The sequence below is a fragment of the Sinocyclocheilus grahami genome, unplaced genomic scaffold (genome assembly GCF_001515645.1).
Source record: "Sinocyclocheilus grahami isolate Dianchi unplaced genomic scaffold, SAMN03320097.WGS_v1.1 scaffold398.1, whole genome shotgun sequence".
Classification (NCBI taxonomy): Eukaryota; Metazoa; Chordata; class Actinopteri; order Cypriniformes; family Cyprinidae; genus Sinocyclocheilus; species Sinocyclocheilus grahami.
Genome location: NW_015505577.1, coordinates 213,328 through 235,928, shown reverse-complemented (window position 1 = coordinate 235,928; position 22,601 = coordinate 213,328). Strand labels below are relative to the sequence as shown.

At 38.4% G+C, this 22,601-nt stretch overlaps 1 protein-coding gene across 3 annotated transcripts in view; it reads left to right on the top strand.

Annotated features, from left to right (window-relative positions):
* The first annotated feature begins 306 nt into the window (after window positions 1-306).
* LOC107550435 (E3 ubiquitin-protein ligase mib1) overlaps window positions 307-22,601 on the top strand; it is a 99,791-nt gene continuing 77,496 nt past the window's right edge. For all 3 annotated transcript variants that reach the window (XM_016231710.1, XM_016231709.1, XM_016231708.1), the window contains exons 1-9: window positions 307-1,566; window positions 2,222-2,393; window positions 6,706-6,835; window positions 11,365-11,469; window positions 12,048-12,114; window positions 15,462-15,666; window positions 16,083-16,266; window positions 20,442-20,586; window positions 21,418-21,551. In XM_016231710.1, the coding sequence (XP_016087196.1) occupies window positions 1,338-1,566; window positions 2,222-2,393; window positions 6,706-6,835; window positions 11,365-11,469; window positions 12,048-12,114; window positions 15,462-15,666; window positions 16,083-16,266; window positions 20,442-20,586; window positions 21,418-21,551 (1,371 nt within the window). In that variant the 5' untranslated portion in view covers window positions 307-1,337. The remainder of the gene's footprint in view (window positions 1,567-2,221; window positions 2,394-6,705; window positions 6,836-11,364; window positions 11,470-12,047; window positions 12,115-15,461; window positions 15,667-16,082; window positions 16,267-20,441; window positions 20,587-21,417; window positions 21,552-22,601) is intronic.

Here is a 22,601-nt window from a genome sequence, read left to right as displayed (position 1 = left end):
AGTTGTTTTAATACTACAATTGATTGCTTCTGTTGTCCTCATTTGTAAGTCGCTTTGGATGAAAGCATCTGCTAAATGACTAAAAAAATAATATATATATATATATATATCCTATCATACCCATGTAATTATACAAATTTGTGTCCTCATAAACCACATAAACACACACACACACATTTTGTGTTTGGGCTCTGCTCACTTTAAACCCTGACGTGACGTCATTTTACGCCACGGGAACTGCTTGGCTCGAGAAGCTCCCAAACAATCCCGCCTCCGCTGGCTCTGGCTCTGGCTCTGGCTCTGGCTCTCATTGACAATAATGGCGACGCGTTCGCCTTGAGTTGCACTTCTATGAAACATTTCTCAAGAAATTCTCAAGCATTTTCACCAATTCTTTGATATTACTTGGGCTTAAAGGTCGGCTTTAAGGATATATTTCAGAAATGGTCTCCGAATCTTTTTTGGCAAGGAAATATTCAGTTCTGCTGGTGGAATTCTTGGGAAAGCACTAACAAAGGTCTCCTCATCCGTGGCGATGTGGCTGCTGTTTACAGATCCGAGCGTGCATTTGTTTCGGGCATGAGGAACTGCGGTTACTTCATCTACAGCCATTACGCCGTCGCTTATTAAAAAACGGGACGCTTCGCTGAAAGTGGTTTATTTGCACTGCAAGCTGGAGCGGATTGTTGCTGCAGCTCGCAAAGACGTTGTGAATCGCGTCGCGCGAAGTTGGACCATCTGTTGAACGCTTGCGAACACACCGCAAAGTTCGCGAAACAGTTTTACATCTCACGATAAAAGCGACGGTTGTTTTTTTTCTAAATCGAAAGTTTTTATAGGAATTTTGCTATCGTCAAGTAACAGCCTAGAACTTTCGGCAGGCTAGCTACAGCGCTGGTTAGCCTAGACCAGCTAACGTTAACTGGCCTTTGCTAAAAGCAGCCGTTAGAGACTTAAATAAACACTTCGCCAAATTTACCACACCATTGTGTCCAGAATAAATTAAATTACAACGTAAATTTGCTAACTCTACTCCGTAAGAGATATTTCACGAAAACGACTTGCACGTTATTTTTATTTGTCGCTAACTTAAGCAATTCTGAATACTTCACAGTTAAGTCCTGTCGTTAGGATATCAATATACAATTAATTGTATGACTTAAGAAAACCAGGTCATCCCTTTACTTGTCCATACCGCTAAATTACCCTCCTTCACTTGCCATTGACCCAGATGTAAGACGGGTCGAATCAGTCAATTTAAAGCCTCACGTTTTCTGAGCTGGTTTAACGGCTAGCTAAAAGTAACGTTAACTTATATTGCAATATTTGCTCCTAAAATGACCACCGGTAGGAATAACCGAGTCATGATGGAGGGAGTGGGTGCTCGAGTTATCCGCGGGCCTGACTGGAAGTGGGGTAAACAAGACGGAGGAGAAGGGCACGTCGGCACTGTCAGGAGTTTTGAGAGCCCGGAGGAGGTGGTGGTTGTGTGGGATAACGGCACCGCCGCCAATTACCGCAGCTCTGGAGCTTATGATGTGAGGATTCTAGACAGTGCGCCCACAGGTGAGACTCTTTCACCGAGTGTGAGTTAGTGCTAATCCAGTGCATCTGTCACCTGGCCTAAACGAGACCGAACTTGTTTAGATTGAACATACACTGGTGATGCTTCAAAATAGCTTTCATTAATTAACGTTATCTAAAAAAACAAAACATTTAGGTCTTGAGATATTGATATATCTGTGTAACTGGAAGTGGGGTAAACAAGACGGAGGAGAAGGGCACGTCGGCACTGTCAGGAGTTTTGAGAGCCCGGAGGAGGTGGTGGTTGTGTGGGATAACGGCACCGCCGCCAATTACCGCAGCTCTGGAGCTTATGATGTGAGGATTCTAGACAGTGCGCCCACAGGTGAGACTCTTTCACCGAGTGTGAGTTAGTGCTAATCCAGTGCATCTGTCACCTGGCCTAAACGAGACCGAACTTGTTTAGATTGAACATACACTGGTGATGATTCAAAATAGCTTTCATTAATTAACGTTATCTAAAAAAACAAAACATTTAGGTCTTGAGATATTGATATATCTGTGTATGTGTGTGTGTGTGTGTGTGTGTGTGTGTGTATTTACATATATACACATATATAATAGAGCAATCTGTAGTTGGCACACTGCCGGTGGAAGTCAGCTTCTGTGTCATATGCGTGTAATTACCATGTTACAGGAATCAAGCATGATGGCACCATGTGTGACACCTGTCGGCAGCAGCCCATCATTGGGATCCGATGGAAATGTGCAGAGTGCACCAACTATGACCTCTGCACCACCTGTTACCATGGTGATAAGCACCACCTGCGTCACAGGTTCTACCGCATCACCACTCCTGGTAGTGAGAGGTGAGTTTTCTCCGTGTGGTCTTGACACCTTGGCATTATTCCCTCTGTGGATGAGGTAGCTTATCTGGCCACTTTCAGACCCAGCATGCAATGCTTTCTTCAGTTACAGAATGTTGTTGCCCAGCGACAGGTAGACTGTTCCACTGCCTGGAGTTCAGTGGGAATACTAGCCTTTAATAGTACAGAGCAGTTTGCATCATTGGTCACCATGTCCATCAATGTGGGAGATTTATGTCTAAATCAAGATACTTTAGGTTTGAATTGCATAGTGCATGACTTCAAAGCTGGCCCACTGGTCTTGATTTGTTTGGTTTTTAAATGTATGGACATTGTAGTCTATCTGTCATGTCTACCTGGGACCAGTTGTACAAAAAATTTAATTTCACAAAATAAATCCTGTGTTTAGCTATCCAGGATCTTCTTTCTTGTGTGTGTGTGTTTTCTCTCAAAGCAGCATTGATTATTTATATGGGCAAAAACATTTTTCTTTACTGTACTTAAAGGCTTAATAGATTGCCTACTTTATCTATGGTGTCTTGTGACTATAATTGATAAATCAAGTGAAAAATATAAATGTGTATGATGCAAATTAAATCTGGTCTAATTTATTTTGAACAACTGGACCCTAGTTTCTTACATGCTTGTATGTTTTTTTTTAGCATGTTCTTGTTTCCTCTTGCTCCAGTCAATTGAATTGATCAGTGATTTAAAGGGGTCATAACTGTTCAAATGCGGAGTTTTGCGCATCGTGTGTGTGTGTGTGTACGCGCGTGCGCATGCGTGTGTGTGAGAGCGAGCGAGAGAGCGTCACATCACAGTGGAGTCAGTATTGTGTACAATACACAAAATAATGATCTTTAAAAAGCATCATATGACCCCTTTAATATTCTGCTTTGCTTCTAACTTGTTTGGTGGAGATGTATATAAACTAACTGGCCCGTTTTGGTGTGATGCACAAGTTACTCTATAATATTTGCATACCAGCAGTTGTATAGCAATATTAAGCAATATAATTAGCTATTGACCTTAGTGCAGATCAATGACTGACATCCCAAATAGCCAGTCAAATTGCAGCTCAGGTAAGTCTTGTTGTTATCCACTGTTTTGTTTATCAAACTTGGTGAACTCTTTATTGTTAACTTAGTAATCATTATGATAAAAAGGTGTTGTTATGGCAGAGAGGCTAACTAATGGAGTTTCGTTTGAATAATGCAAGCGTTGGATCAGACTTTGCGGTAGACCACATGAGCAAATAATCTTGGAAATTTGGAATAATCATCCAGAAGCCAAATATCTCTGTTTGCTCAAAGAAAAGGAATTGTAGAATGCAGTATGGTGGATGTTTTTAGAAAGGGGAGTAGTTGGTTAAAACAGCACTTGTTCTTTTTGACACTGACCTTCACTCATTTCACACTTCTGTCATTTGTTTTCTCTATTAAATACAGAGACTACATATATGCAGCCAAAGGTAACTTATTTTTTTAAAAAGCCCGCCCTTGAAATGCGGTGGGCATGGTAAAGTAATCACTGTTGTAAGGTCATTTGTGCTGTTCTGAATATCGACTTGGCAGTGGTCATAATATAAAATGGCTTGTTTCTCTCACCAAAGTATATGCGAAGATGCATCAAGAGGTTGCATGTCTGTCATGACGATAACACAGGACATGTGTGCTGTTCTATTTCTGCTTAGATCTATGGTTAATATGGGTCTGACCAAAGTATATTAGACTTTTTTTTTTTACTAGCTGCCAGTCAGATGTTGGCTATTTATATATTATTTATAAAAAAAAAGTCTTAATACAGCTGGAATAGTTTTGTTTACCTACTTTCTTGCATGGAATATGAAAATGGAGCTGCTGTTTTGCTTTTAGACTTGCAATGCATTCCTTTTTACAGTCAAATTGCAGCTCAGGTAAGTCTTGTTGTTATCCACTGTTTTGTTTATCACACTTGGTGAACTCTTTATTGTTAACTTAGTAATCATTATGATAAAAAGGTGTTGTTATGGCAGAGAGGCTAACTAATGGAGTTTCGTTTGAATAATGCAAGCGTTGGATCAGACTTTGCGGTAGACCACATGAGCAAATAATCTTGGAAATTTGGAATAATCATCCAGAAGCAAAATATCTCTGTTTGCTCAAAGAAAAGGAATTGTAGAATGCAGTATGGTGGATGTTTTTAGAAAGGGGAGTAGTTGGTTAAAACAGCACTTGTTCTTTTTGACATTGACCTTCACTCATTTCACACTTCTGTCATTTGTTTTCTCTATTAAATACAGAGACTACATATATGCAGCCAAAGGTAACTTATTTTTTTTAAAAGCCCGCCCTTGAAATGCGGTGGGCATGGTAAAGTAATCACTGTTGTAAGGTCATTTGTGCTGTTCTGAATATCGACTTGGCAGTGGTCATAATATAAAATGGCTTGTTTCTCTCACCAAAGTATATGCGAAGATGCATCAAGAGATTCATTGAACTGTTTATAGGTTGCATGTCTGTCATGACGATAACACGGGAAATGTGTGCTGTTCTATTTCTGCTTAGATCTATGGTTAATATGGGTCTGACCAAAGTATATTAGACTTTTCTTTTTTACTAGCTGCCAGTCAGATGTTGGCTATTTATATATTATTTATAAAAAAAAGTCTTAATACAGCTGGAATAGTTTTGTTTACCTACTTTCTTGCATGGAATATGAAAATGGAGCTGCTGTTTTGTTTTTAGACTTGCAATGCATTCCTTTTTACTAGCTTGAGTAACGTATCCTTCACTGTTTCCATATGGTAAGGCTATTAAGAAGTCTAGCAGTTGTTGCAGACGTCTCTCGTGGCAGCCGGCAACCATAACTGCCCTCAACATGAGCTCAAAGAAACAATAGGTCAGCTCAACAGCTGGTCTCCTTTCAACTAAGTGTGACTCTATTTCCCTGGTGAGAATTGTTAAAGTACAACACACAAAGACAGTGATGAAGTCAGGCCTTTTTTGCTGGGTGTTTCCTTTGGCAGCTGCTGTCTCATGCTGTGGTTTCCACCTGCTTTAGGGTGCATATGATCATTCTGTGCACAAGACCAAATTATTTTATTTATTTATATTTGTTTGCAAGTCTCTTTTGTATTTTAGAGATTTTTTTTAACTGAAGTTTGCAATTTCAAGCACAGTATGCATAACCTAAATATGTTTTGGGAATGTTATGTTTTGTATTGAGAAAACTCTGTGCCGTTAGTTAGGGGCACATAGAGAAGAACAATGATCACATGTCAGCAAAGCTGGAGGATCAGAAACTGTCTGCTGTGGTTCAGCATGGGGCAGCTTCCAGATGGGATACAAGCTTCTCTTCTAGAAACAAACAAAAAGTGATTGAAAAAATGATCCAGGATTATCCTTTTTTATCCTGCAGGTTTCAGGTTACATTCGAGATTCGAAGAAAATCGAGTTAAACAATATAAAATACAAACCTACAATGGCATCTTGTTTAAAGGGGTCCTATTATGCTCTTTTACAAAGTCTTGATTTTGTTTTGGGGGTGCACTAGAACAGGCTCTCATACTAGGTTGTTCGAAAAACACATTATTTTTTCACATATTTTACATTATTACAACACCTCTCTCCCCAGTCTGGCATGAACGGCTCGAATAGTTCCTGTATCAAATGAAGGCCTGCCTTCTGAAATACCAAATGTGCTGTGATTGGTTAGCTGGGCCAGTGTGTTTTGTGATTGGCAGCACTCGGCGCCTGGTCGGGAAATGTCATGTCCCTTACCATAGCCGCCTGCGAGCTTTAGTGTAAATATTGCGTCAATATCAAATCAATTTGAGCGCGATTTAAACCCGGATGATTGTAACCACTCTTAAGTTCGTCTGCCTTGGGAAAGCTAGCGTGTCTCTGACATAGTGATAACACTCGTTGCCTTCTCTAGTGCAGCTCAACCAGGTCTCGTCCCATTCGTCGATATTTGTGATATCACAAATCCCGGAAAATGTGTTGTAGTCCGAACGAGTCGGTCGTTGTAGTTTTTGAAAAGTGATTTCTGTTAAATAAAATATCTCCTTTTGAATTGGACTTTGAACTTTGTAACTTTGCAGATCTTTTTTATGCTCAAACAGCAACATTACAGACGAACTAAAGTTGTAAAAGTGAAAAAGCATAATAGGACCCCTTTAAAGCATTGCAGGAAGTTACATCTCCACCTCAAATTTTGCAATAATTTTCATTATGTAGTTTTTTCCTTTTGTAAAGCTCTTATATTCCAAAGCATAACTTCTCTCGCTTTGATTGCTTTTGTCTTTGTAACATACTTTTATGTGTTTGCACAGAGTTCTTTTGGAATCTCGTCGCAAGTCAAAGAAGATCACCGCCCGGGGCATCTTTGCAGGAGGACGGGTGGTGCGAGGAGTGGATTGGCAGTGGGAGGATCAGGATGGCGGGAATGGAAGAAGAGGGAAGGTAGTGCCTCAACATGTTTGGTTATGCTTGATTTTCTTTACTCATCATTTATTAGATTAAAAACTTTCCCCCATTATGGAGCTACAGCTATGTTATGCTCTTTCTTGTTCACTGAAGCAAAATTAGATTGTGCCAAGGCATTATTACTTTATATTTATTCATTTAGCAAACAGCTGTATTCAAATCGACTTACATCAGGGATTAAAATTGTACGTCTCTACGACAGATTTCCATCAATTGAAAAAAATGAGGGGAAAAGAAACATGTAGTGCATTGTTGTTGTTGTTCTGCCAGTGTGCCGATGAAACATGCTATCTATCAGATTGTGCTACCAAAAATATATTTACATTGTTTTAAGGGTAAGTTTAGTGTAAGGGTAGGTGTGGACGGGTAGGTTTAGGGTAGATATGGACATTAGAAAAAGCCTCAAACCACATGAATAAGATGCTGGTAGCATTTTTCACTATCGATTTGTGCTACCTATCTTTTTAATGGGAGGTAGCACAATCTGAGCGGGTAGCACAAATCGTCAGAACACCAGCACACCAAAAATCGTCCACGCCACAGCTGCAGCTTCTCAGTGACAACATAGTGATGCCACTCGCATCATTCACAGTCTGGTTATTAGCAGAGAACACAGAGCAGAACTTGAATTTCGGCGCGGGATTGCGGCTATTAAAGGTGACATATCATGAAAATCTGACTTTTCCAGGTTTTAAGTGCTATAATCAGGTCCCCAGTGCATCTACCAACCAAGGATTCTCTCCCTTGGTGACGTGGCAAAGGGATCTCATTATAATATTACCGCCCCTTAATCTGTAACAGGGTGTCCGCGGGCCCTTAAAAGGTCTTAAAATGTCTTAACGTTTTCCTAATAAAAAGTCTTAATGTCTTAAATTCAGATTCGATGGGTCTTAAATATTTTTTAGGTCACATTACCGCTAAAATATCTTAAGTCTGACGGACTTAATGACAGTTTACAATCATTGGACAGACCAAAGATTTTTTTTCTCCCCCGCAGTAAGTTACTGCATCATCAGAGAGAATCGCAGTAGCAGAATACAGGTCGAACTACCTTCTTAATGTTCTCAATAATAATAAAAATAACAATAATAATATAGGTCGAGCTACTGCTGATCAGCCTTCTAGCTAGTTTAAAATGTTTTTAGCAGGTACGAGCTGTAATGGCGCAGCTCTATTCTGGAAAAGGGGCGGGGAGCAGCAGCTCATTTGCATTTAAAGAGACGGGCTCGAAAAACAGCGTGTTTTTGCTTCCACTCAAAATAGGCATTTTCAAAATGATATTATAAATGATCTGTGGAGTATTTTGAGCTGAAACTTCACAGACACATTCTGGGGACACCAGAGACTTACATTACATATTGTAAAAAGGGGCATAATATGTCTCCTTTAATAATAATTCTACTCATTCCCACAGTTGAATTCCGCGTTTACAACGCGATGACAGATTATGGTATGTATTATTTGCACATGCTTTTGAGTCTTGCTTAAAGTGAATGCCTCATTCAAACACGCCCCCTCATGTCTACGTCACGATGTGGTAAGAGTTGCATAACACCGCCCAAATGTTCATGCAAAGAAAGAAGGCGTAACTTTGATTCTCGCCACCATATCGTGGAGACGCTGCGTTACGTTGTAAAAGTGAAACTACTTAGTTTGGCCTTCCAAAAGAGGACACAACTAAAAATCAGTGGTTAAGTTGTATTTACAACACTGTTCCAGAACAGTTCAACCCAAATATTCAGATGTGTGCAACGCATTTTACGGAGGGCGAGAACTGTTTCCTGGGAGAGTAGCATACAATGCCGGTGTTCCGGTGAATTTAGTTCCCCTGTTTCCCCTTCAGCACGCATGCTAACCCTATACAGTCTATGATGCTGACAAATAATGCTGATTCACAGCCTGTAAGTATGTTTTCATATTTAAAGGATTTGCCACTGATGATTCAAACACGAGTTTTGAGCAGTAGAGTAGCGCTTGTTGTTTGTCATTTCTCCGATCACAAATGCAGACATGGTTTTGTGTGTACGCGGCACCATGCAACGCGTAAAAAGACAGTATAAGTCATTATAATCAGTAATTATGTCCCCACTGGATGCAACAAATGCCTCGTTTATAATGGGTTTTATTGGTTTTGTCTCATCGCGCATCGCAGTATGGTAAGGGGCGTAACATTTTCGTCACACGCTTGAGGAATTCGGCCACAACGCACTGGATAGCTGGCCAATCAGAGCACAACTCGCTTTTCAGACCGATGAGCTTTGTAAAAATCGACGCGTTTCAGAAAGGCGGGGCATAGAGAAACAAAATGTACATTATGTGGAAAATGTGTTTTTTGAACCTTAAACCGCATAAACACATTTCACTACACCAAATACACAAAATAATGTTATTTTTTAGCAACATCATATGACCCCTTTAAATTATTTAATATTTCTATATTCAAAATGTTATATTTTAAACATTAATCTCAACATGAATTTAATTGCACTCATGCCACCTCTGAGCCTCATTAAACGTCTGAAAATGTACCTACAAGCCACTTTTGTGTTCTTCTGTGTCACCTGTAGTACAAATTATTTTTTAAATAATATTAATTTCATATGATTGGCAACTTATTCGTCTTATTCTACTTCTTATATTGATTTAATTAGAAATTTAAAAAAGCTTTTAAACATGCATTTTTGAATTTGACATAGATGAGATACTTTTAATAAAATTAGAAAAATGCCATTACGAAGGTAAAAAGAAAATGCCCCTGTAAATCACTTTAAGGAGGTAAATATCACCTCGTATTAGGAAGGCTAATTTTTGATCAGAATTTGATTATTGATCAGAAGGTACTCCTAAATTTTTTTAATTAGGAGGACAAGCGCTCCTAATTACAAGAAGAAGAAAAAACTGCTCTTAAACTGGGTGTGTGGCAGGTGTGGCTGTGGAATGGGGTTTGACCAAGGAAAAATTTTCAGTCAAAAGATTTTCTTTTGCTTTAACCCGTTGTGACGACCCTTGTGACGACGATCCATCTTACATGAGCAGTAACTTAAAAAGTGCTGTGAAACAAAGTTCATGAATTGCACGTAAAAGTAACTGTGAAAGTTTCCCCTGTAACCACATTATAAAACTACATACAAAGCTTTTTTTAAAGCTACATTATTCACTATTATTATAAACTGTCATTATTAAGCAAAGATTGAGGGTTTGATTGCAGTTTTTACACTTTTTTTTTTTTTACACAATTCAGACTAATTAAAATTAATTGCCAGTAATTGACACACTTCTTGTGCAGTTTAAAAACAATTTAAAAAGTATTTACCCTACCTTTGGTCCCTGCTTTTAAGTCTATTCAGTGATATCTGAATAGACTAGATGTCTATTCAGATGTATATTCACCTGTATTGTATTCTAGTGTTGTATTAGGCTAATCACTGTTCATATTTAGCCTTCAGTCTAATAGATTTATTCAGTGCTCTATTGCTAAGCACTGCTTCTCTTCTGCTTATTGACAAACCTGCAAAGCCCAATTAGGGAACAGCATTTAAAAAAAAAAAAGAATTTAAATGTTGTCCTAGTAAGAAACTAATCTTTCTCATAAGTTCAGCACAGATATTTTTAGCAGCATGTTTTGAGCGAAGAGTGATGCCAGATGGTACTGTGCAAGTCAGCTATTCATTTGGTCTTTGAATTATCAGATATTTCAGGCCACTCCAGTTAAGTGTATTTAAAGAGTGCTTTCAAGCACACTTCTTTCAAAGAGTAAATCTACTTCAACCTAAACATTGAGTTTGACCGTTTAACCCATTGGCATGCTGAATGGCGTGTCTGGTGAAAATTTTCACTCTCTTGAGACTCTCAGTGTGCTTGCTGCTTGTTCAGTGTTTTTACCTTTACAAATTGCTTATTGCGTGACTGAAATTATATATAGTACATTATTGTAGAGGAAATCTTAACATGTTTGACACCGGATCATTAACACAGTTGACCTTTGAGTTAATGTTACTGTTATTTCACCCTCAGTTCATCTAAATTAATTTTCTAAATGCATCTAGTAGATCTTAATGTGAACAATTATTTGTTTGCATATGTTCCCATTTAAAAAAAGAAAAAAGTTTTTGCCTCATATTTACTCTAATTGTCATAATCTGTTACACTCTGATGTACATCACAATATGGAGGAAAACAAGATATGTCGCTACTTGCGTTTCATCTAGACTTTAAAGTCTAGTCCAAGACAAGCTGCTCTGAATATACAAGTACCATTCAGTGGCAAACTTTTGTTTTTATTTTAAAGAACTGACCTTTTAAGATGCTAATTTAAATTTTTTTTATAATGCAATATTTTTAGTTTCACATTAGCTTTATTGGGATGTCCATGGTCCTTAAGCTCTTTTGCTCTTGAATATTGTTTGTTAGTTGAATTAATCAGACTGTAGAGTACTTTAGTTGAGGTCTGTGAATTTCTTGTCTTGTCTCTCTTTGCCCTCCCTCACCATCCTCCTATGTTTCAGGTGACGGAGGTCCAGGACTGGAGTGCTTCCAGCCCCCACAGCGCAGCCTACGTCCTCTGGGACAACGGGGCCAAGAACCTCTACAGAGTGGGATTCGAGGGCATGGTAAGCCACCCCCATCACTATGCACATACACAAAAGACTGCAGTTAACTGGCCTTTGTGTTGCTACCCACCCCCCTACACACGCACTGCACCACACACAGTCTAGTCATCCCATAAGCTGGGGTTCTTTATAAGAGCCATGTGCAGGGCAGCTATTGTGAGGGGCAGCTGGATGAGCTATCTGCATGATAAAAGAAATCTGTTCCCTTTCTGTCTCTTCACAAGAGAGCGAAATTCAACATGAAGACCAAAGGCTAAGAGAGCAGGGGGTGTGGTCTGCAGAAAGCGTGCCTCAGTTATTGAAGTGCTAGGCCGCCCGTTGATTGGCTGTTAGACTTTCTGCGACGTCTGAATTTCAGCCAATCATTTTGTGGCTGGGCAACGGCTTTTGTCTGTGATTGCAATATATCTGGAGGGTGTGCACAGCCATCTGCCACTGGAATTATTAATTAGATTTGGATAAAGAGAAGGAAATCCAGACAACTGTATCAGGTTCGCTGCTTAGGCTTTTGTGATTAGGCACTCAAAATATTTTTTTAACAAATCTGTTATAATGAATTGTCTTTTTTTCTTTTTTAGTCTGATTTGAAGTGTGTGCAAGATGCCAAAGGTGGCACTTTTTACAGAGACCACTGTCCAGTGTTGGGTAAGCTTTCCATGTCATACTAGTAGACTAATAATATTTACATGAACTTATTTGATTTATAGAAGCCTCATAGGTCAAGTGAAGTCCTCTACTGCATTTTAACAGAGTGTATTGTATAACATGCCTCCACTAGGTGTCATCACTAGATGGTATAGTCAGGCTGATCTTCAGACATGCATAGCTACAATGACACATTCCTGTTTAAAAGCTCTTTTGGCCCCAATTCATAATTGACTCTTTGCTATCCAAACCAATAAAATAAGGTTCTATTCAAGAATGGTCAACTCAAATTAATTACTCTTGAAACCTTAAGAAATGGTCCCACAAAGCGCAACGTCTTGTGCTTTCCAATTTACAGGGTCCCTACGCAGTGTTCACTGCTCCATACTCACTGAGCAAGGGCTATCTGTTGAAGTTCACTTAACTCTACCAAAATGCATTTGGAATGCACTGCAATGCAGACAAATGCATACGATACTTGAGTAAAGAATATTAAAGGAATTTGGTGTGTGATAAATATGTATGATATAAATTTATATTTACAGGGTTTGTACAAGGTGCTTAAAGCCTTGTCAGTTTAAACATTCAAGCAGTGTTAAACCATTCAAGTGCAAGAAGCAAAAGAAAATTAAATTCGGTACTCGCACACTGCTTTCTGTGCGCATACAGACAGCCACATTTCAGTCTGCACGTGAACACCGAAATGAGTTCTCTTTTGTGTCTTCTTGCGCTATTGCTTGTAATTTGTTTGTTCTTATTTTATTACTGACTGTTTGATTGTCAGTGAAAATTTTAGCAGGGCAAGTGAAATTTTTAACCACTGGCCTGATTGTAGTCCTTGAAAACTCCCCAAAGTAATGCATGAAAAGTCATTGAAAGTCCTGGAATTTTATTAACACATGAATATAATACAACCATTTGTATTTATATAAAATGTAATTTTATACATTTAAGTAATATAGTCGGGTAATATAAAAAAAATTGATAACATATACATCTATGCATTAAATTGGCAGGCACTTTTATGATTGCATTAAAAGTATACTAGGGTGACCATACGTGCCATTTTTCCCGGACGCATCCTGGCCAGGATTTCTATATTGCTTAAAATATCTAGGATTTGGCTTTGTTTGCATGTGCAGACTGATGACATCGGTTCCTTATGTTTTCGAAACGCTCTTGAGGTACTTTGAATCAAAGCAATATAGAAATCCTGGCCAGGACGCGTCCGGGAAAAATGGCACGTATGGTCACCCTAAAGTATACATCTTTGGGAATCAAACCCATGATACAAACCTTGGTTGCTAGCACCCTGCTTGCCCTGAATGTAACTCGTAATCATGATAATTACATTGTAACTTGCATGCTTTATGCCCACATGCAGCAATGTATAAACCACAAATGAGACTAATTAAATGCAATAAAAGCACATTTATTGTAATCCAGGGCTGAGCAACTTCGGTCCTGGAGGGCCACTGTCCTGCAGAGTTTAGCTCCAACCCTAATTAAACACACCTACCTGTAGCTTTCTAATGATCTTGAAGACAAATTATTTAGCTTGTTCAGGCGAGTTTAATTAGGGTTGGAGATAAACTCTGCAGACCAGTGGCCCTCCAGGGGCCCGTTTCAGAAAGGAGGTTAAGTGAAAACGCCCGTTTCTGAAAGGGAGGTAACTTATACTCGGAGTCAGTTGCCATGGTAACTTACTCTGTGAACCTAACCTGGTCAGGAGCAGGTTTTCTTCGATAAACCCAGAGTTTCTTTCGTTCTCCTCCCCCTTTTTAAGCACAAGCGATGTTAAATACTTCATTCATTCATGCATGCTGCAAAAATGCTTTTCTTACTAAGTATTTTTTCTTATTTCAAGTACAAATATTAAAAAATTCTTAAATCAAGATTGATTTTCTATATAAAAAAAATGATATAAGATATTTGTTTCCTGGGGGGATCTAAATTAAGTGCATTTTACTTAAAATTAAGTAAAATTATCTGCCAGTGTGGTAATAAAAATTGGAGAAAAAAAAAATTGGAAATGCAAATGGAAAGCAAGATTATTCGGAGTGTCTATTACTAAGTGCAAATTTACAGTAGCTCCGCTCTCCAATGTCACACAAGGTTAAATACGATGCGCGTGAATAACGGCTTCAGTGGTGTAGGCTGTAATGCGTTGGGCTTAAAAGAACTAGCTTGTGACGCGACTGACCGGATTCGAGTCCGGCTTTTGCCGAGCTCGTTCTTCTCACTTTTCCCATCACATATCACATTAGAATTTATTTTCAATAAAAATGAAGAAAATGTTCTAAAAGTGGAAGTAAAGTACCTAACCAGTGTTTAATAATGATAAAAGTATTTATAATTTTAATAAATATAATCATTTACACTCTTATTATTGCATTCTGTTAATGTACAACAATACTGAGGTGCAAATAGTATGTATCTGCCAGTATAAAGTATAAAAAGCATCTAATTATTATTTACACTTATTGCAAAGAACTGCTACTTTTACATGGTGAATAGAATATATCACTATTTTCACTAAGTGTAAATAGCATCTAGAGCTATTTGCACTTAGCCTACTGTAAATAGGATCTATCACTAAGAAAGTATGCTAATTCCACTTGACTTAGTGTAAATAGCCGCTGCCGTATTTTTCTCACCCTATTGGCAGATCATTTGTAAAATAAGAAAAATGCACTTAAATTATTATTATTATTGTTATTATTTTATTTTTTTGCCCGTGGGGTACCATGATAATGAATAGCCTATTAGTTCAATAACCTACCGTTCTGCCAGTTTTCACCTGTGATATTATAACGGTGATAAGAATTCAACTTGTATTGACTCTGAGGTACGCAGACGTCTTTTTGGCGGGAGCTGTTGCCATGGCGAATCGTAATATCGGAGCTCCATTGATCATGGCTTTTTATAGTCGTGGTGCATGCGCTAAACTCAGACTCAACCTACTCAGAGTTGATTGAACTAACTTAATTCAGCTGTTCTGAAACCGAAAACTCAGTTTCCCATCTCCGAGTAAGTCAACTCAGAGTTCAAGTTTTAACTCAGAGTTGGTTGAACCTCCTTATTGAAACTGGCCCCAGGACCGAGGTTGTCCAGCCCTGTTGTAATCAAACATAACATGAAGTAATGGAGTGATGCATAATAACTGTTGAGTAAATTTACCTTTCCAGTTGCTCATCTTTTGCTTAGAATTTTTTGTAGTTTCTTTTCCCTTTTTTTTGTGGTTTTAAAAATGGTTAGTCGCAATAGAATTTGTTCTCAAGATGATAATGATCATGAGAAGTCATTCTAATGCTCATCTCAATTTTTACTTTGTGACCTTTCTATAGGTGAGCAGAATGGAAACAGGAACCCAGGAGGCCTGCAGATTGGAGATTTGGTCAACATTGATTTGGACCTGGAGATCGTTCAGTCGCTGCAGCATGGTCACGGAGGCTGGACTGATGGCATGTTTGAAACGCTCACAACCACAGGCACTGTGTGCGGCATTGATGAAGACCATGACATTGTTGTGCAGTATCCGAGTGGAAACAGGTCAGTCACTTGGCACCTCTGTTTGTTTTTTTTCTTCGCCTTTGTTAAAGCACACGACAGATTCAAACTTCACAATTACGACAAATAGTAAGAAATACTAATTATTAATGTTGATGCATAATATACATAAATTCTAATTTTGGATATAAACAGTCTACTAATCCAAAATAAGCTGTGTTTCTGAAATGGTAAATCAGTGTATCAAGACCTAAAGTTCCAAAACCATAACATTCCCGTTAGCCCTCTTAGTTGCATGAAACTGCTTAAACAAAATCAAAATATTAACCCTGTAAAGCCTGACATTTGAAATAATCGGTAAAAATAAAATTGGTTGAAATTTAATAATTCAACTACTGTTGTTGAAGGTCCATGACTTAACCTTTGAAATGAACACAAAACCCTTTTGTGTGTTCCAGGTGGACATTTAACCCAGCGGTGCTCACAAAGGCAAACGTTGTACGCAGTGGAGAGGTGGCGGCTGGTGCTGAGGGAGGCAGCTCTCAGTTCATGGTGGGAGATTTGGTCCAGATCTGCTATGACATTGATCGGATCAAACTACTTCAGAGAGGACATGGAGAGTGGGCTGAAGCTATGCTGCCAGTGAGCATCACCTTCCTCATCCTTAAAGGGATAGTTCACCCAAAAATGAAAAATCTGTTATTATTTACTTACCCTCATGTTGTTCAAACCTGTATGATTTACTTTTTTCCCTGTGTGATCAGAGATTTTTAGGATATCAAGATATTTTGAGAAATGTATGTAGTTACACTTTATTTTGATAGTCCATTTTAGACAGTCTACTAACTATAAGTAACTTTGCAACTACATGTCAACTAAGGCCACATCCACACGAAGCCAGAGCTTTCCCTATCCAATCTTTTTTTTTTTCTTCTTCGTTCTAAAAAAAAAAAAATGTCATAAACATGGCGTCGTCTCAAGAAATATCTGCGTACACAGGAAACCACTGAAATGGACTCAAAACGATGTAGTATACATGCCAGACCAGTATGTGGCTAATTCTGCCGCAGAGATGCACTAAAAACGGAGAAGAAGACTCGGAGCTTGCGCGTAAACCTTGCACGCTGTATACATTTTTCTTTAGTAAAGCTAAAAGGCTCAGTATCTTCTGCATAAATAAACTGTAGGCAGATATTAAGCAGACAGTCACAGTGGTTCCCAAACTTTTCAGCCCATGACCCCCAAAATAACGGTGCCAGTGACTCGCGACCCCCACTATCCTCGGAGGTGGTTAAAATAGACAAACGTATAACGTGCAACGGCGGACATGCACCAATAGGTCTATCCAAACATGAGCATAATGACAACACAACAGTCTAACAACCATATAATTTTTTATAGTAATTTACTCATTCGTTTAATTTCAACATTAACCTCACCTAATGAGATGCACACAACACATTGCGGATGTTGTACTTCGTCGACGATGACGCATGTGAATCCATACTGTATAAATTCCTCTCGATACTTTCGACACTTAGAGTAAGGCTGATCCGACTGCTTATGGATGTCCTCTTTATGCACACGCCAGTCTCTTTCTGTACCTGAGGTCGATGGCCTTTCTGACGGTGGTGCTTCTCCGCTTTCTTCCGCAGGCCTCTCTGCTGGCCTCCCTGCGTTGTGTTTGGTCGATATTAACCAACATTTAATTTCAACAAAAATAATACGCGAAAAAAAATTACCTATGTGCACATGTCGGAATGTTTAACACTGTGCTGTAAATTGATCTGCTGCAACTGACGCTATTGCTGTCGTTAATCTGTCATAATCACCTCAGGGGTCGCGATCGAACGGAAAGAAAATCTGGGCTGATGGCTTTTTTATTTGCATGCTTTTTTAAATGTAACTATTTGCTATTTTTTTTATCTTTTGTTAGTTATGGATAAAATGTTATTTCTAATAATGAAAAAAATGTATTTGATTTCTGGAAATCATCTCGCGACCCCCCTCACTGTCTCACGACCCCTACTTTGGGAACCACTGTACTAATACAGTGCATGCATAATTATTATGCAAGTTGAAATTCTGATCATATGTTTTTCCAAGCACATTTGACCAATTCCAAACCACATCAATCTTAATAACTACTATTAATTTTGTGTTTAATCATTTATAAATTGAGAATTGTTCATGAAGGCTAGAAGTGAAAAATGCCTTATACTCAGGTGTGCATAATTAAGCAGGTTTTCTTTTACAGGTAAAATGAGCCAAATGAGATTTAACTCGGACTGAAAAGTCAACGATTATTAAATGCCCATAAGAACGATGCAATACTAGAAATTGCAAAGTTAAGGCTTGGCCATTGGGCAGTGAAATGCTCATTGGGTCAGCAGGGTCAGTCAAAAACAGGTGAAGAAGAAAAGACACATGGTAACTGCAAAAGAATTAAGGTGAAGAATTAGGTGTGAAACCACCAGGAACCCTTTAGTCTCCAGTGCTGTCATTTTCCAGAATTGCAACCTACCTGGAGTCTCCAGAAGTGCAAGGTGTCAGGTTCTCAGAGACTTGGGTTAGGTAAAGTATCCTAAAAAAGGACCTCACTCAATAAGAATCACATACTGAAGTGTAGTAAAATACACGAAGACTGATTTTTTTAAAGGGTTTATAGACAGATTAATTAAGAGTGACTCTTGAAGGACCAGCACTACATCCTCTTGTGTACCACTGTTTGAAGAATGTATCTTTAAGAAACTGGCAGTAAGTTTTGGGAGCCCATCCCAAAACATTTTTAGTCCATCTCCAACCCTGAAAGGTCCATCTTGCTCATTGTTGAAGCAGCTCACATCATGACCCCTTCACCACCGCCACACTTGTCCAACTTGAACTGGTGCTGATACTTCAGGAATCACTCTCAATCTATCTGTTAATAAAACCTTTTCAAACTATCAGTCTTCATGTATTTCATAATCACAATCATACGGCATGCTATACTTATTAAGTGGGGGTCATGTTTCAGAATTTTTTATCTTAGCAAAGTCTCTGAGAACCCGACAACTTGTCTTCTGGAGACTCCAGGTAGGTTGCCGTTCTGGAAAATGATAGCACTGGAGACTAAAGGGTTCCTGATGGTTTCACACCCAATTCTTCAGCTTTTGTATTAGTTATTTTACAGTTACCATGTGTCTTTTCTTCTTCACCTGTATTTTTCTGACCCTACTGACCCACTGAGCATTTCACTGTCCAGAGGTCATGATTTCATTTAGCAATTTCTTTATAGTTTGAGTTAAATCTCTTTTTGGCGCATTTTACCTGTAAAAGAAAACCTGTTTAATAATTATGCACACCAGTATTAGGCATTTTTCACTTTCAGCCCTTGTTAGCAATTATATATCACTTATAAATGATTAAATACAAATTAGTAGTTAAGATTGATGTGCTTTGGAATTGGTGAAATGTGCTTGGGGAAAAAAATATGACTACTTTGACAGAATATCAACTTGCATAATAATTATGCACACACTGTACTCTAATGATTGGTAGTTGACATGTAGTTGCAAATTTGCTTATTCTCTGAAAGTGTCTAAAGTGGACTGTCAAAATAAAGTGTTACCACGTATGTTTTTACAATAGAAGTCAGCAGTAACCAAAACTGTCCTCCCAACATTCTTCAAAATATCTTTTCAGACTGTTCTGCAGAAGAAAGTCCTACATGTTTGAAACGGTTTGTGGTTAAATAAATGATGACAGAATTTTCATTTTTGGTTGAACTATCCCTTTAATGATTACATGACACAGTTTCTTTGAATAATTAGTTGAATATTACACTTTGGCTGTTATGCCAACATGGATATTTTTAATTTATTTTATTTTGTGATAAGAAAGCAGACCGAAAAATGAAGGGAGAGAGAGAGAGAGGTGGAAAATGTTGCAGAAATAAAAGCTGTTTCGCCCATATGAATACCATTCCGACACCAAGCACTAGGCCAGAGCTCTGAAATGATGCTGTTATTTTATAGTACTGTGTAATGGATTTATCTAATCTAATAATTGCTTCTTTTTTTTCCCCTCCATCCCAAGACATCTGACTCTAGTCTGCACAAGAAAATCTAGAGACTAATCAACAGCTTTTTCAGTTGTTTCAATATGCAGGAGTGACTTAAATTTCAAAATGTTTTGGATGGACATAAAATGACCAATAAAACCAGGCATTGTTGAGACCTCATCTTTGTAATAAAGACCCATTGTGCTTGAGTTTAAGAGGCTGATGAGGATTCACTTGCAGCCACTGGCAACCTACTACTAATAGCACAGTTGTTTTTTTTTAAATTTTATCTACAGTTTGTTTCAAGCAGCTCTGCCTCCTAAAGCAGTGGATGAGATGCTAAGAGTGGCATTGAGTCTGTGTGATTGGTTTATATTTCTTGGATCTCCCTCTTTTTGTTGTCCTCCCTGGACAAACTTAACAGAATTCCAATAGCTTCAGTTATGAGCAATATAAAGATGAGATATGGTCCTGCAAGCCTTAGAGCCTTTGGGTATTCTCTTTTTAAATGAGCCAATCTCAATTTTAAAAGCCAGACCTTACACTTATTGATTTTTCTCCTCCGACCACCACATCTCTCTCTCTCTCCACAGTACTTAGGATGTTGCTCTCACAGGGGTGTTTGTACCTGTGTGTAATACACAGTTTGCACACATACTTGTCTAGCATTGCAGCCATTTCAGAGCTTGGAAAGAAAGGAAAGTGGGTTAAATGAAATGGAACTCATTTTAGGACAGTCACACACACTCAGATGCCCATGTTTTCTCTTGTGCAGACTCTTGGAAAGGTGGGAAGAGTGCAACAGATTTACTCTGACAGTGACCTCAAAGTGGAGGTGTGTGGGACATCCTGGACATACAATCCAGCCGCTGTCACTAAAGTGGCTCCTGCTGGATCTGCTGTTAATAATGCTTCTGGAGGTAACACAGACACACACTACTTGTCAAAAGTGTTTGATTTTAAACACTTTTTGGTATAAAGACTTATGCTTAAATGCTTTTTTTTAATTTTAGAAATGAATAGGGGAGTATAGTAAAGGATCAGCTCACATGGAAATTCCTTCAGTACTGTTTAAAAAGCATCCCGGAAAGCACCTGGGTTATTTTTGGTCACTTATTGCCATGCACACCATTTGTGATATTTTGCAGTTTTGGTGACTTATAAAATGTGAAAAATTTTAATATTAAAGAATGAGTAGGTGTGTCTAAACGGGTGCGTTTCCCAAAAGCAAATATGGTCGCAAGTTCTGTCCTTACCAATAGAGTTCAATGGAACTTGCGACCATAGTTAGCTAACAATGCTTTTCGGGAATTCACCCTAGAGTGGTAGTGTACATGGACATTTTACTTTCACATCTGTTTAAATTATTCAATTTTAATTAGGGCTGCGCAATTTAGGGAAAAAAAATGACATTGTGATGTTTTGATTTCCTGCGATATATTTTGCAATGTGAAAAAATGCAAGACTTGAAGCAGCAGACTTGAAAATCTAAAATTAGAATTAAGTCTAATTTTAAAATGATTTGGGGTGCCTCTGCTCTGCTTTTGATTTCAGTTCTGTTTCTGTACATCATGCAGCCCTAATTTCAATATATTGTGGCATTAATTGATTGGACAGAAACCGAAAGTGTCCTATATTTCAGTAGTGCTCACAGTCAACCACAGACAAGCATCAATCCATTTCTCATCAGTCATTGTGTACTCTGTGTGACACTATAGCAGTGTTGACAGTGAGTCCTTCTATGCCTGCAGAGCGCCTGTCTCAGCTCCTCAAGAAGCTTTTTGAGACTCAGGAGTCTGGAGACATTAATGAAGAGCTGGTGAAGGCCGCGGCTAATGGCGACCTAGCCAAAGTAGAGGACATCCTGAAGAGACCTGATGTAGACGTAAGAGTTCTCTCATAACACACACTCACACACTGTACCAAATTTGCACAACCACAAAAAGCTCAGCAGATTAATAGAATCTGAATACTCTTTCATAAAGTTCTACACACCCCCTGCATGTTTGTTTTAATATTCTGGGTAATGTTGATTTGCTGTCACTATGAATGAATATTTTGGCTAATGTTCATTTGCTGTTAATATGAGTGAGGTATTCTCCATTTAACACAATTTGCCAAATTTAAAAAAAGTGTTAAAGTAAAAAAAAAAGTCCTTGTTACAAGACCCTGTTCTATTTGATCAAATAGGTAGCAGTTCTTACATTTAACCTTTTGAGTGGTACGGTCCCACATGTGAGATTTTTATTTCTGTGCCCCTGGGACTATGATCCCACATACGGGATTTAGAATGCTCAGTGGCATCACATAACTGCCAGGTTCAAACTGTGCTTTCACACTTTGGCAGGCGCTGAGCCAGAAACAGACGGCCTCTGCACTTGTCATGTAATCACAATTATGCAGTGATTTCAATCACATAATGTTTATTTTAAGTTTCAGACATTTAAACAAACATAAGTACTAGTAAACAGGACATTTAGATTTTGTAATATACACACTGATGTCTATGAAAGCAGCAATAACAATCGATTCAAATATAATTTGCCGATGTGTTTTATTCATATCAGACACATAGTGTAAGTAACTATAAAGTTCACTCTATTCTTCTCCCAGTTCACCGGCAACTAACTAACGTGTATTTCGGGAGAAACTGATGAATTCATGTGCTGTAAATCTGACTGACAGAACTCTCTGAACTGCAGCGTGAACAAACATGTCTGCGCCCATCTAGTGTTATAGATCAAGATCATTTATGAAAGATTTTAAACAACAAAACACACTCACTTACATGTATTTGAAAATCGGAATATCAGATAGTTGAGGACATGATAAGCAAGTCTGTGAATATTTTGAATATTTTGTTATTGTGGCTGCGGTGTGTTGCGTGGCAGGGAAACGTTCTAAAATAACAGTCACCTTAAACTCACTCTGGGGG